The following is a 14,935-nucleotide window of genomic DNA, read 5'->3' as shown; positions in this document are numbered from 1 at the left end:
GTACACATAATAACCAAATTCCAAGATAACAATCGATTATATCTTATTTTGTAATTATTATTGAGCACCTCATTTGCATAAAGTGGCCGATGACAACAACTCCTTGGGTCACGTGACGTGGGTCATGTGACCGCCCGTGTTGACTGGTCGTTCCTCTCAGCGAGTAGCAGCGCAGGCGGCGGTGGTGCAAAGTCATCGTCCTAAGCACAGGAAACACGCCCGGAGATCACACCTGCATTCTCTCTACCGCACTAACCCCTCGCCTCGTTCGTCATGTCGGTCTCCACCTCGAGGGACGGCGAACCAGAGTGACTCCGGATGTTGTGAGAAGGATACGGGTCGATTCAGACACAAGGATCAGCATCAGATGAGGCTGGACTACTGATGGTTCGGAAGGTAATCTCTATCCCCGGGGGTCAGGGAGGGTGAGGGAGGGAGGAGGCTGCAGCGACATGGGTACATGACACGTATTTAAAAAACGAAGTGCATCATAATAGTGTCTGCGGTCTGTGTGCGTGTGTGTATGTCCGATCGATCGGAGGCCCGTCGCCTTGTATCGAGCCCATCAGATCAGGCTGCACGGCCAGACGGTCCATTGGACAACCTGGGCGATGACTTCATGGTTCATGGGCAGGACTTCTGTGTGTTTATGGCTTGACGTGCCATAAAAGGCCACATGAGCGTATTGAATAACGATACACTGATGTGCGCTACTGTTTATTATAAAGGGCTGAAACTATTTCAAAAGATTTATGAATGTTCAGCAATGGATGCATTGTGTTTTGTTTGAGCATCAGAAGAAACAATGCTTTAATGCGAATGCATTATTTAATTCGACTGGCTGTTTACTGATAGTGATATGTAGGTATATATATGTACGTCTCTATTTATTCAATATTAAGCACAGACCTTCTCCCTTGTCCTAACATCCAAGGTGTAATAACCTTGCATTGTAATTCTTTCCATTTCGTTTTTTGTTTCTATATTTGACCAGAAGGCTATTAGGTCAAGCTGTCACATAATCCGTTTCCTGTATTTTAATCAGATCAAGGATTCTTTTGTTCACACAGTTAAGGTCATGTTTGCATGAGCCAACAACCTCCATGTTCAAAGTTTTAAATTAACCCTGAAATGTGTTTCTGTAGCGGCTGTAGATCAGAAGGCCTGAGCTGTCTCCTCTTCCCCTGCAAAGAAAATGGCTATCATCAGACAATTTGGATTATTGCTCTGGAAGAACTATCTCCAGCAGGTAGGTTGGAAGAACACACACCGTAACGCGTGATGCACGGATTGTAAACACACCAACGTACTTAAATCATGGCATCATGAAGATTGAACTTTCATGGACCCAGTCAAAGAGTGTGTGATTAATAATCCTGTGTCAGATAGTCCTAAAGCCTTTTCGACCCAGTAGCTGATCAATTCCTCCAATGGCAAAATGGGTGATTGTGAGCTTTAGCTGTGCAAGCATTCGAGTGTCCGCCATGTAGGAAAGCACCATATAGAGTAAAGTAATTTGCTCTATAAGTAGTATAGCTGTGTGCAGCTCTATGGTATAGCTGTATATGCTGAGCTGACTGTGTGTTATGCGCTGACTGTCTGCTATAGCTGTATGTTCTGAGCTGACTGTCTGCTATAGCTGTATGTTCTGAGCTGACTGTCTGCTATAGCTGTATGTTCTGAGCTGACTGTCTGCTATAGCTGTATGTTCTGAGCTGACTGTCTGATTGTCAGCCTGGTTTGTTTCGGGAGGAAGCCAGTCACGAGAGCAACATAATTGAACATAATTGAAGGAAGGAAACATCTCCTTCTCCTCTGTGTTCTCCGTCTTCTAATGTTGCTCATGAGACGACTCGATCTCCCTCTTTTATATTTACACTGTGAAACCAGGTCCACACCGCTTTATATTTTACCAAATAGTGTAGCTAATACCTGCAGTAACATACGGTTCATGTGTCTCCTGTAATTGCCGTTCCCACTAGTATTTAGCAATATGTCCCTGAGTTAAAGTAGCCATGAGACTGTTAACTGCAGCTATCCTGAAATTGATACTTTCTGGGTTGGCGGGTTCTTCTACCGTGCACATTCACAGAGGTCGCTGAAGGGGCTTTAAACTAGGTCAGGCGTTTGCACAAGGTGCTGGGGAATTTGTAATCGACGCTCGGTTCGATTTTTAGTGGCACTTTCTTTTTGTTTACACCTTTTTTCGAGCCAAGAAAGGGGAGAAATATGTGGGGTGGGGAGATTGTTTCTCCCAACTCCTTTTATCACCTTCCAGCTGAACAGATGATGGTTGCTAGGCGACAGAGAGATTGTGAGAGTCTGTTTACCGCTGTGTCTTGGCTTTGGTTCGCCGGCAGTGTTGCGTTCTTGTGATTAGCTTCAGGCTGGGTGTCTTTGGGTCTCTGGTGGGTTCCTGATCCACTTTGGTTGACCGGCCTCCCAGCTGTCTTCTGCTGCTGGGACCAGTTCAGGTTTAAGATGGGGCCTTGGTAAATACTTAAAACACTGCCCAAGATTCACCCATTCGTGCACACATTCACACACCGACGGCGGTGACAGCCACGCAGAAGGCAACAGCCTCAGCTAGGAGGAGCCGGGGATCGAACTAGCAACCTTCCAGATACCAGCCAAACCGCTCTACCGCCTGAGCCGCATGCCGCCCCTTGTTGTGATGAGGAGACCCACTAGGCTCTCTATCAAAGCCCTTCTCCTAAATGTCAGCGTTAAAGTAGCTCTGTTTAGCTTCTTCAAAACGCTAACCTGTTGCTCTGTCTGAACTTACTCTACCATCTAGTTCTGTTTCCCCTAGCACTACTTTGTGTTTGTATTATATTATACCCTGTGACTTTCACTGCTGCTTGACTGCTGTTACAAAGGAATTTATCCTCCGGGGGGATTAATAACGTTTTCATCTAACTACCTTTCTAACCGTGAGTGGTGAAAATAATTGGTCACAGAATCAAATCCCAAAGTCTGGTTTGAGTTCGCTGCCACGTTGGTTAAGCTCAGGGTTGGTTCCTTCCTCGGTCGTCGTGTTCGTGTTTCATCAATAGTACATGAAACTGGACCTGGGGAGTCGGCCTCGACAAGAGGGTGTCTGTTACAGTCCCCCGGGTGAAGGTCCCTGTAGAATAGAGGCCACACACACACAGCCTGCTTCCCTGGTGGGCCCCAGGGAACACACACACACACACCTATGCAAACACACACATAAACACGCACTCACACTCACACGAGAGATTCAATGCACAGAAAAACTATCCAATGAACACACACACACACAAGATCCAATGCGCAGACACACAGAAGATCCCATGAGCACATGTATATTGTTGCACACCCACACAGGTTGCAAATATATGATCCTCGATTGAATCACCCCTTTCTTTAGACAATTAGTGCTTAGCACTGTGCAGCGTCTTATACTAGCTATCTTTGTTGTGTACAGCGACTGGGTTAACCTAGTGATGGTTAGAGCTTGGCCCTTGGTTCTATGAACCTCCTTACTGTACCGACAGAGATATAATGTTGTTTCTCTTCTTATTGTCAGACGCTTTGGATAAAAGCGTCTGATAAACGCCCAAAATGTAAATGTAACAACCCCACTCATTGTTGTTGTTGTCCTTGTTGTCGTTGTTGTTGTTGTTGTTGTTATTGTTGTTTTTGTTGTGGTTTCGTGCACACCATGGCTCGCTCCCTGGTGGTGGCTGTGGTTGTCGTTGTTGTTGTTGTTGTTGTCTGCTCACCGTGACTCTCTCCCTGGCGTTGGCGGTGGTTGTTGTTGTTGTTGTTGTTGTTGCTCACCGTGGCTCTCTCCCTTGCGTTGGCGGTGGTTGTTGTTGTTGTTATTGTTGTTGTTGTTCACCGTGGCTCTCTCCCTGGCGTTGGCGGTGGTTGTTGTTGTTGTTGTTTTTGCTCACCGTGGCTCTCTCCCTGGCGTTGGCGGTGGTTGTTGTTGTTGTTGTTGTTGTCTGCTGACTGTGGATCTCTCCCTGGCGGCGGTGCAGAAGCGTCAGATCCTGGTGTCGCCGTTGTTGTTGTTGTTGTGGTGTTGCGCTCACCGTGGCTCTCTCCCTGCAGAAGCGTCAGATCCTGGTGTCGCCGTTGTTGTTGACGTTGTTGTTGTTGTTGTGGTGTTGTGCTCACCGTGGCTCTCTCCCTGCAGAAGCGTCAGATCCTGGTGACACTGGTGGAGATCCTTCTGCCGCTGCTGTTCGCGGGGATCCTCATCGCGCTGCGGCAGAAGGTGCCCTTCAAGAACTTCCCCAACGCCACCGTCTACGAGAGCTTCGCCGTGAACTTCCTGCCGCCGAAGCTGCTCTACCGCCAGTGGCAGCTGGCCTACGTCCCCGGGAACTCCAGCGTGGTGCGGCAGGTGGCGGAGGACGTGCAGCACAGCCTGGGGCCTGGGGCCATCGGCTCAGGTGGGTACCGGTCCGATGATGAGGGCCCCGTCTCGGTCTGATGCTTAGGTCCTCGACCCGGTCTGATGATGCACTCCTTGTTCCGGTCGAATGATGTGGTCCCATCTAGCTCTGATGATGTCCCCCCCCCCCCCCCCCCCCCCCCCCCCAACACCCCTCTTACGCACTTATTGTATGTTGTACGTGCTGGCACTTAAAGGGGTGATATCATGCCACCCGGTGTGAGTGTGATTAGCCGCCGCAACCGTTTCCTCCTGGTGGCATAATTTCACCCCTTTAATGTACGCACTTATTGTATGTTGTACGTCCTTGCACTTAAAAATAGTCCTCAGCATTGTGTAGCATCTTATCCTAGCTATCTTTGTTGTATACATGGAATTGGTTAACCTAGTGATTGTTAGTGCTTGGCACTTGGTTCTATGAACATCATTACTGTATCTGACAAATGTACTTATGGTAAGTCGCTTTGGATAAAAGCGTCTGCTAAACGCCCTGAATGTAATCGTAATGATGTGGTCCCCGTCCAACTCTGATGATGCCGTTTCCGACACGGAAACGGCGATACAAAATCAGTTAATTCAGTTTTGATTTGGTATTCATTATGAGTCGTATTGCAGGAAACAGGGATAATCTAAAGGGAAAAAGTTTGGAGTGAGCGGCACTAATTGCGTTAGTGTTGGTGTGTCTGCGTCCACGCGTGTGTGTCAGTATCACTAAGCGCTGCTTGGGTTTGTGTGTGAAAGCGTTGGCAGTGTAGCAGCGTGCGGGCTTACGCTGTTGTCCTGAAGGAACTGCCAATGACCGCACCCTCTTTGTGTTCTGGCCAGCTGCGATGGGAGAGCCGAGAGCCCATCACTGTCTGACTGCCTGGCCTGGCCGGACCTCCAGTCTCTCTATTTCCCCCTCCTCGACGGCCATGTCTTCTGCCTCCCACACGGAGCACTGTCATAGAGATAGTCTTTCTCTGTTTGTGTGGGATTATATGCCTGAGGAATTCATCTGAGCGGTACGTGAGGTGATTTAGACGTGGGAGGCAGGAAGTAGGAAGCAGAGCAGGTTGGCAGGTTGAGTATCGAGGTGTCCCTGAGCGAGACGCCTCCCCCTGACTGCTCCCGACGAGCTGGCTGTCGCCCTGCGTGGTCGACTCCACCGTCGGTGTGTGAATGTGTGGATGAATGGTTGTAAATCGCTTAGGATAAAAGCGTCTTCGAAATCCCCTAAATGTGAATGTCGATGTTTCTCTGTGTGTGGGATTAAACAACGGAGGAATACATCTGAGCAGTATGTTAGATGAAGGTCCAACTCCATGGGTTCACAGTCTCTCCCAGGTGTTTCCGGAGTTGTACTGGTGAAATGAGTTGGAGTTGGAGTTGTTCTGTTGAAACGATCCCCAAGCACAGTGTGTTGCCACAGAGTGTTTATTTTGGCAGCTGACCCAGATATGACCCGGGGAGTGCGAGTGAGTTTCCTTGTCCTCTCACACCTCGGCGTTCCTGAAGGGGCGCCAGATAATAGTGAAGGAACCGGGTCAATCTTTAAGTGCAACAAACAGATATGAACAATGTATATCTTATCTCCATTCCTGCCCGGCCACTCTTTATGTTTTAAGAATAATCTGGTTGAACACTTTTGTCCACCATTGTTGACCATTTCCACAACCATTTCGTCGTGGTTTGGACAAAAAGATAAAGTCAGTTTGGAATGCTATGTATTGCCAAGAGGGTTACCCATTTAGTCTTCTCTGGGTATGTTGGTCCATGGCAGAACATACAAGATATCTTTACTATCATTAATGTTCTCCTTATAACCTGAGTGAAGTGTCCTCTGTTCCCCCAGGCCAGCTAGACTCTGTGGACATTTTAGAAGCAGTAACTAAATCGTCTGGTTAGACAGGCTTAGCAAGCCCTGTGTTTGTTCTGTCAGAGTCTTTGTCTGGGTTGTCGGTTTTATTGTGTTGTTGTGAAGCTCTCTGTGACTTGGGTATGTGAAAGGTGCTGCATGAATAAACGTTGCTGAGTAAAAGTAATTTATGCTTTATCCATCGCTGGTGTTTGGAACAAAACCAAACTATGGTTCTCGACCAAACTCTGGTGTGTGGAACCATAGTTTGTTGTTTAGAACCATAGTTTGGTGTTTAGAACCGTAGTTTGGTGTTTAAAACCGTAGTTGGGTGTTTGGTGTGGAGCCGTAGTTTGTTGTGTAACCGTAGTTTGGTTATTGTCACTAGTCACCAACAGTGTGACTAGTGCCGATAGTGTGGTCGCTCTCGGCCGGGAAAACGAGAAGGAGGTCAGGGCCGTGGCAGACGTGTGCACGGCCGTACATGCGCTGAGTGGTGGAACACATTCTGTGTGTGTGTGTGTGTCTATGTGTTTGAGTAAAAACACTACCTCTTTCTATACCTAGAAAACCATGACTCACAAACTTGTGTGTGTGTGTGTGTCCTTAGTGCGCGGGTTTGAGACTGAGGACCTGTTGGAGGACTACGTGAAGAAGGACCCGCTGTCGGGGAAGCTGCTGGCGGCCGTGGTGTTTGAGCACCCCTTCAGCCTCGACGATGAGCCCCTACCCCAGCAGGTACACACACACACACACACACACACACACACACACACACACACACACACACACACACACACACACACACACACACACACACACACACACACACACACACATATTCACACACATAGGCACACACACATGCAAAGACTGACAGACACGCATAGACACACACACAGACGTGCATAGACACACACACAGGCAAACACATACGCATAGACACACACACACATTGAAACACACACACACACACACAAACACACACACGCATAGACACACACACACACACGTGCATAGACAGAAACACACGCATAGACACACACACAGACGTGCATAGACAGACGGACACACACACACACACGTGCATAGACAGACAGACAGACACACACACACACACGTGCATAGACAGACAGACAGACACACACACACGTACATAGAGGGACACACACAGACGGACAGACACACGCAAACACGTGACAACAAACACACACGTTTACAGATGGACTCCCACACACATGAATAGCCACATTGAGATGTATAAAACAGTTTTGCATGTATTATTTGCATTTTGCCATTCAGTTCGAGGACGTTAACCGTACTCCTGGGGTTCATTACATCACCATGACCCCTCCGCCAGACTGGCTGGGCCTAGCCTCGCACAGCACTATGTAAATGTTGTTATCTCCTGATCGAAGAGGAACCAAGCCTCTGCTGTGTCATGTGTGGTGAACCGGTCAGAATGCTTCATGTTTTAAACAAACTGGTCATGTTTGTCTTCTTTTTAAGGAGAAAACAGTTTCTCAGTTTCCCTAAGATGTCACGTATTACAAGTTGGGTTTTTTCAGTGGCGACCTCATTCGTCTGCTCCCACTGATGGTGTAATAAATAAATATTTGCAAATATGTCAAATGGATTGGTTTGATGTTTGCTGTGTGGAACCGTAGTTTGGAACCGTAGTTCGGTGTTTGGTGTTTGGAACCTTAGTTCGGTGTGGAACCGTAGTTTGGTGTTTGGAGACGCAGTGACTGACCCTTTTTAAATTTACAAAAACGAGGGAATGGACCTCAACAAATGAAAACCCTAATAAACTGACTGTGGTTCCTGTTTGTTAACCAAGAGCTAAAGTATCGATGGTCAAAAACAGAAGAGTGGAATAGAGCTTCCATTGTGATTCGCTGCTAGTTCCATCCCAGACACTTTACTTCCTGCTTCTCCTTAATTTGGACGCCGCTGCCTAACCACGGCCGTCCCCTCGGCCCCAGAACGGCCCTTGCTGATCCCCATCACCATGACGACTGGCGGAGCTCGCTTTTAGGTCGTAATTTGATTACTTGAGTGAATTGCTTCCAGTTACTCCCGGTAGACGCAGAGAGCCGAAACTATTGGCGGTGCGAATGCATGTCCGCTATCAAAGGCGTAGACGGGAGTGTCATTTTGTCGCATCGTCTTACAAAACAATAAGCCAGGACAACTTTACCCCTTTCCGGCCGCAAGGTCACCCCAAAAAATTCAGTGTTATGGGGATCAACACACTAATGCGCTGACCACGGTTTTTACCGCAGGTTCGATTCCCCCCTGGTGTCTCTCCCTCTCTACTCCGGCCTGCTCTCCCCTCTCTCTGTACCCCACGCTGAGTGTTCTGCCCCCCCCCCCCAGGTGAGGTACCACCTGCGCTTCAGCTACAGCCCGAAGAACGCCCCCGCCAAGGAGCGGTCAGAGCTGAACCCCAACAACGACCTGGACTGGCACACCTCCAGCCTGTTCCCCCTCTTCCAGCTGCCCGGGCCCCGGGAGCAGTACGACAAGAATGGGGGCACGCCTGGTGAGACACACACACACACACACACAGTACTCACACACACAGTCACACACACAGTCACGCACGCACACACGCACACACACAGTCACTCACACAGTCACACGCATAGTCACACGCACAGTTACTCACACAGTCACTCACACAGTCACGCACGCACGCCTGGTGAGACACACACACACACAGTCACACACATAGTCACACACACGCACGCACGCACGCACGCACGCACACGTGCATGCACACACACACACACACAGTCACACACACAGTCACGCACGCACACACGCACACACAGTCACTCACACAGTCACACACACAGTCACTCACAGTCACTCACGCATACACGCACGCACGTACGCACGCACGTTCGCCTGGTGAGACACACACACACACAGTCACACACATAGTCACACACACACACGCACGCACGCGCACGCACACGTGCATGCACACACACGTGCATGCACACACACACATACAGTCATGCACGCACACACACAGTAACACACACAGTCACTCACACAGTCACACACACAGTCACATGCACGCACGCATGCATGCACGCACGCACACACACACGTGCATGCACACACACACACACACACATACAGTCACACACACACACACACACACAGTCATGCACAGAAACACACACACACACAGACACACACACACACACACACACACACACACACACACACACACACACACACTCCCTTTAGTGACTCATGGACTTCCAGGAGAGATCGGTTGTGAAAGAGGTAGTGTTTTTATCTGACCCGGCTGCTGACTCAGTCTCTTCCCTTATAATGGAATTTCCATTTTCAGTTTTCATTTTAATGGGCTGAGAATGGAGGTGAACCAAAAGGTGAGGTCATGAAGACTCCTTTTCATGCATAAAATACCAGGAGTGGATGAAGCCCAGAGGAATGGAGGGGGATGTGAACATAGAATCCCACCCCTTAGGCTCTAAACCCCTTTCCTCCGCGCTCCGCGGCCTGATGGCGGCAGCCTGTGGTGAGCAGGAGGTATTGATGTGGTGAGGAGGCAGTTTGAAGTGAAGGTCCCGGCTGGGGAACACGGAGACGTTTGTCATCGTTCGCATCCGTTGGACATGTAGTTCGTGCACATGAAGAACACAGAAGGGAAAGGACCCTCTTCACAGTGGTGAGAAGATACAGGCGGAGGGCATAACATTTGGGATGCGGCCCTTTGACTCAGACCGGGCCCCGGTTCAGACAAAACTAGTCAAGTTACGAGGCATCGACCATGCTGGTGCTGTGACAGAATGTCTGTCTATATTTTCAGATAAATAAAACAATTAAGTCAATAGAAAAAGCATTGAAATCGCTTTGTGGCCTTGAAAATGTTCCCCTCTCTCTCTCTCTCTCTCTCTCTCTCTCTCTCTCTCTCTCTCTCTCTCTCTCTCTCTCTCTCTCTCTCTCTCTCTCTCTCTCTCTCTCTACATCTCTCTCACTCCAAATCTCTCTCTCTCTCTCTCTCTCTCTCTCTCTACATCTCTCTCACTCCAAATCTCTCTCTCTCTCTCTCTCTCTCTACATCTCTCTCACTCCACATCTCTCTCTCTCTGTCTCTCTCTCTACATCTCTCTCACTCCACATCTCTCTCTCTCTCTCTCTACATCTCTCTCTCTCTCTCTCTCTCCCCCCCCCCCCCCCCTCCCTCCCAGGGTACTTCCGGGAGGGCTTCCTGGCCGTGCAGCACGCGGTGGACCGGGCGATCATGCGCTCGTACAACCGGACGGCGGCGGAGGCGTTGCTGGCCCAGACCCGCGTGGTGATGTCCCGGTTCCCGTACCCGGCCTTCATCTACGACGTGTTCATCCTGGCCATCCAGAACCAGCTGCCTCTGCTGCTGGTGCTGAGCTTCACCTACACCTCGCTCAACATCGTCCGCGCCGTGGTGCAGGAGAAAGAGCGCAAGCTCAAGGTAGGTGTGTGTGTGTGTGTGTGTGTGTGTGCGCGCCATTTATTTTCGCTGGCCATTTGTGACTGATCAACTGACTCTTTCTCTCTCTTTTCTTTTTTCTCTTCTCTTTGTTTCTCTTGGCTCTTCCTCTATTTCTCGTCTTCTCTTCTCCCCGTCTCCTCCTCCTTTCCTCCTCTCCTCCTGCTTCTCGTCTCCTCTCTGTCTCCGTCTCTTCCTCCTCTTCCTCCCCCTCTCCGTCTCCTCCTCCTCCTCCTCCTGTGTCTCCTCCTCCTCCTCCTCCTCCTCCTCCTCCTCCTCCTCCTCCTCTCCTCTAGGAGTACATGCGTATGATGGGTCTCAGTAACTGGCTGCACTGGAGTGCCTGGTTCCTCATGTTCTTCCTCTTCATCTCCATCTCGGTCTTCTTCATCACCGTGCTCCTCTGCATCCAGGTGAGTTCAGCGTTCACCCTCTCACCAAACGAGAGCGGCAGTATTCAGCCCAATCAACAATCACTCTCACCTGTTCACCTTAAGGCGTTTGGAGGGATTCCAGAGCAACTCTTTCAAAAGGCCCCTGAATGAGTGACAGGGTGAACCCGTGTCTCTGCGTAATGAGGGGCCCCTGAATGAGTGACAGGGTGACCCCACTGTGTGACAGGGTGAGCCTGTGTGCTGCCTAAAGGTGCGTTCACACCAAAAGACACATTTGTCTCCCGCTCGCGTTGTCGCCCGAGTTTTGTCGCGCGACAAATCATAAACTGTCGCTGTGAACGCTTTGTCAGGCGATTTGGTGCGGTTCACCCCGGACTGCACTGCAGGGAACGGTTGGTCAGTTGAACGCTGATTGGCTGTAACGTTACGTCACTCAGTGGCCACGCTGTTGAACGCTGATTGGCTGTAATCACGCGAATGTCGCGGTAAAGTTGAAATATTTCAACTTTGTCGTGCTGCAAATCCTCGTGAACGCGCTCGCCCGTGCCGGGCGAAAGTGTGGCACGACAAGTTTTGATTTTTCGGTTTTCTCTAGCGAATAATTCGCCCAATTCGCGTCTCCGGGTTCACTTGGTATGGGATCGTGTCGCCCCTTTGCGTTTGGTGTGAACGCACCATAACAAGGGGTCCCGCTGTGTGGTTGCAGGTGAGCCCCAAGGGAGCGGTGCTGGCCTACAGCGACCCCAGCCTGGTGTTCGTCTTCCTCATCGTCTTCGCCGTGGCGACCATCAACTTCAGCTTCATGATCAGCGCCTTCTTCTCTCGAGGTGCGTGGCAGGTTTATTGTTATCAACGTCTACTGTCCTTGTGTTCCTCTTGCACTGTTACGGGGTCCAACAAACACAAAATCAGCAGCCTTTGGACAACCCAACATAAAGACAGACAACGGGGTTTTGGGGGAAAACAAAGTTTTATGGTTGACAATGATCGTGAGGTTTCGCACAAGTGAAACCCGTAACAACAACCAAAAAAAAAACCCCTGTCGGCAGAAAAGGCCTAGGTGATTACTACATAACAGAAAGGGCAAAATGCAAAGGAAAAACCTCACGCTAACTGCCGGGGAGGTTCAGCTTACCTAGCTTCCGTGCCCGACAGCGGACAAAATCAAACAGTGGAAACTATATAGCTACGCTTGCTCTTACCTTAACGTGCAGAATGTAACCACCAAGAGCAACAACAAATATCATATTTTTAACAGAATTGACAAAAGGTACAAGTGTGCCAGCGTCTGTGCTCAGATGAGAGAGAGAGTGAGCCGCCATCTTCCACTTGGCAACAATCAGGGCGAGCCAAACTGCATCCTGCAGCCACAATGCTCCGGGAGGTGATTGATATGATTGAGTGCAGGAGGCGAAAGCAAGACATTTGTGCGAAACAAACAAAAAACAGCACAAGACCCAGCACTACCACGTAACACGCACACACAGCCCTGGGATCAGTGAGGATCTTATCCTGTGTGAATCCTGTGGTTTCTCCCTATGGGGGATGTAAACGGTCTGCATTTATCAGTCCCTCCAGAAAAACGCAATTATGCGATCGCATAATTCAACGCATAATCAGCAAAGTCCGCATTTTTTCAAATATGCCACACTTTCACCGCATAAATTGCCGATTTCCGCGCAAAATATGCGGGGCTTGCATGATTTCATAATCCCCGCATTTTTGTTTTAAAAAAAGTCACATATATCTTAGCAGAAAGTTGAAAAATGTTGCGTTTACTTCACACAAGAGCATCCATTTCCCCCTGTTGCCATGGGAACGTTATGAAGTGACGTAATTACGCGACGTCAACGTCATCGAAAAGCTGCATTCTTCGCAAGTTCCCGCATTTTTTCGCATTTTCCCGCAATTTTTGCAAGTTCCCGCAATTTCATCGCATAAAATTGCATAAATATGCCGCATATTTCATCGCATTTTTTAAGAAAATGTGCCGCATAATCAAGGATTTCTTGCCGCAACAATCACTAAAAAACACCGCATTTTTCTGGAGGGACTGATTTATCCAGCGCTTTTCTAACCAGTGGCCACTCAAAGCACTTTACAACACTGACTCACATTCACCCATTCATGCACACATTCACACACCGACGGCGGTGTCAGCCACGCAGGGCGACAGCCAGCTCGTCAGGAGCAGTCAGGGTGAGGCGTCTCGCTCAGGGACACCTCGACACTCAGCTAGGAGGAGCCGGGGATCGAACCAGCAACCTCCCGGTGACCAGCCAACCCACTCTACCTCCTGAGCGACAGGCCGCCCTTTTCTGTGAATCTTTAACCAGAGCTATTGAAGAGGGAGCGCTGGGGCATGCCTGTTGACCATACCGGAACAGGGAAGGTAAAAAGTACGATCAAATGATAACATTCTGTTCAGCTGCTGCTGCTGTGCAGATAGCAGTCAGGCGGTTATAATGAGTGCACCACTGTTTGCCGCAATACGACTGATTAATGAGCCTCTAGCCTCGAGGATACAGGACGTGAAGAGCAGCGTGCAAGTTGAATCGTTTGCGACGCCAGATGGCATCGATCAGGGACGACTTCAGGAATCCTGCGTTATACGAGCGCTGATCCCGCCGTTTAGCCGCACAGTCCCCCGCTGTCAGCGGATCTGAGAGGATTACAAACCCTTCGTGAATGTGCAGTGACAGAGTGTGTTCCGAGGTCGTCCCCTGTTCCCACTCAGGCTCTGGCGGGATGATTTGATTGACTCCCTGTACACTGTGGCTCTTGGCTCGGCCAGGCTTCGTCTGCCGCGTGTTGAGACACCAGATGCCTGACGCCTTACGGCTGGCCCTGGGTTGTGCCGATAAGAGCTTCTGGAGTAGAGCGATAATGAGGTGGTTCTTGGAGTACGGCTCTGTGATAATTGCATGAATGCTGAATCGCAGGTTGTGGTAGTGGTAAGGGGAATGTGGGAAGGTTTTGGGTACGATCCCCGGTGTCTGCAATCCTGATTCCTTCCCCAACCCCCACCCCAACACCACTCTTGCACACTTATTAGTGTCTTACTGGACCTTAATGCACGCACCTATTCTATGTTGTACGTCCTTGCGCTTTAAAACAGTACTTAGCATCGTGTAGCGTCTTATCCTAACTATCTCTCTTGTATACGGGGAATGGGTTAACCTAGTGATGGTTAGTGCTTTGTACTTGTTTCTACGAACTTCCTTACTGTACCGAAAGTGATTTATTGTTGTTTTTCTCTCCTCTGACAAATGCACTTATTGTAAGGGGCTTTGGATCGTGTCTGTATCGTATCTGCTAAGCGACTCGATGTTTTCTCGTTCTTCCTGTAGAGGACTTGTTTACCTGACTGGCACTGGCTTCTCGCTAACAGAGGGAACTCAAGCCTCCACTCAGTGAGCCATCCCCATGCTCCATAATGACACCGAAGCTTTTGAAGCCTCGCAGTCGATAATCATGCTTGCGCCTGCATGTGGTGGGTGTAATTACTGGGGTAATCACACTTGCTTTTGTCCATCGGCAGTTTTAGTTCCCTTTCCTAGAAGATTCAAGACGTCTTTATTCGTCCTGAGGGAAATTTGTCTCGGGCATGAAAGGAGAAGTGTGACATCCACCTCCTGTTCTTCTTCTTCTTCCTATATATACACACACACACACACACACACACACACACACACACACACACACACACACACACACACACACACACACACACACACTCCTTGACCATGCTGAGGGAGGTGTAA

The 14,935-nt window shown here is 49.4% G+C and overlaps 1 protein-coding gene across 2 annotated transcripts in view; it reads left to right on the top strand.

Annotated features, from left to right (window-relative positions):
- Nucleotides 1-172: 172 nt before the first annotated feature.
- Nucleotides 173-14,935, top strand: part of abca3b (ATP-binding cassette, sub-family A (ABC1), member 3b) — a 39,269-nt gene continuing 24,506 nt past the window's right edge. For both annotated transcript variants that reach the window (XR_013812233.1, XM_079746438.1), the window contains exons 1-8: nucleotides 173-396; nucleotides 1,146-1,249; nucleotides 4,169-4,427; nucleotides 6,877-7,004; nucleotides 8,646-8,811; nucleotides 10,499-10,758; nucleotides 11,073-11,189; nucleotides 11,878-11,998. Coding sequence is in view for 1 of the 2 variants with exons in the window: in XM_079746438.1 (XP_079602564.1) it covers nucleotides 1,196-1,249; nucleotides 4,169-4,427; nucleotides 6,877-7,004; nucleotides 8,646-8,811; nucleotides 10,499-10,758; nucleotides 11,073-11,189; nucleotides 11,878-11,998 (1,105 nt within the window). In the remaining variant the exon portion in view is untranslated. The remainder of the gene's footprint in view (nucleotides 397-1,145; nucleotides 1,250-4,168; nucleotides 4,428-6,876; nucleotides 7,005-8,645; nucleotides 8,812-10,498; nucleotides 10,759-11,072; nucleotides 11,190-11,877; nucleotides 11,999-14,935) is intronic.

The sequence above is a fragment of the Pollachius pollachius genome, assembly GCF_949987615.1.
Source record: "Pollachius pollachius genome assembly, chromosome: 11".
In the NCBI taxonomy this organism is placed as follows: domain Eukaryota; kingdom Metazoa; phylum Chordata; class Actinopteri; order Gadiformes; family Gadidae; genus Pollachius; species Pollachius pollachius.
Note: the sequence above shows the minus strand (reverse complement) of the source record. Positions and strands in the feature narration are given on the sequence as shown.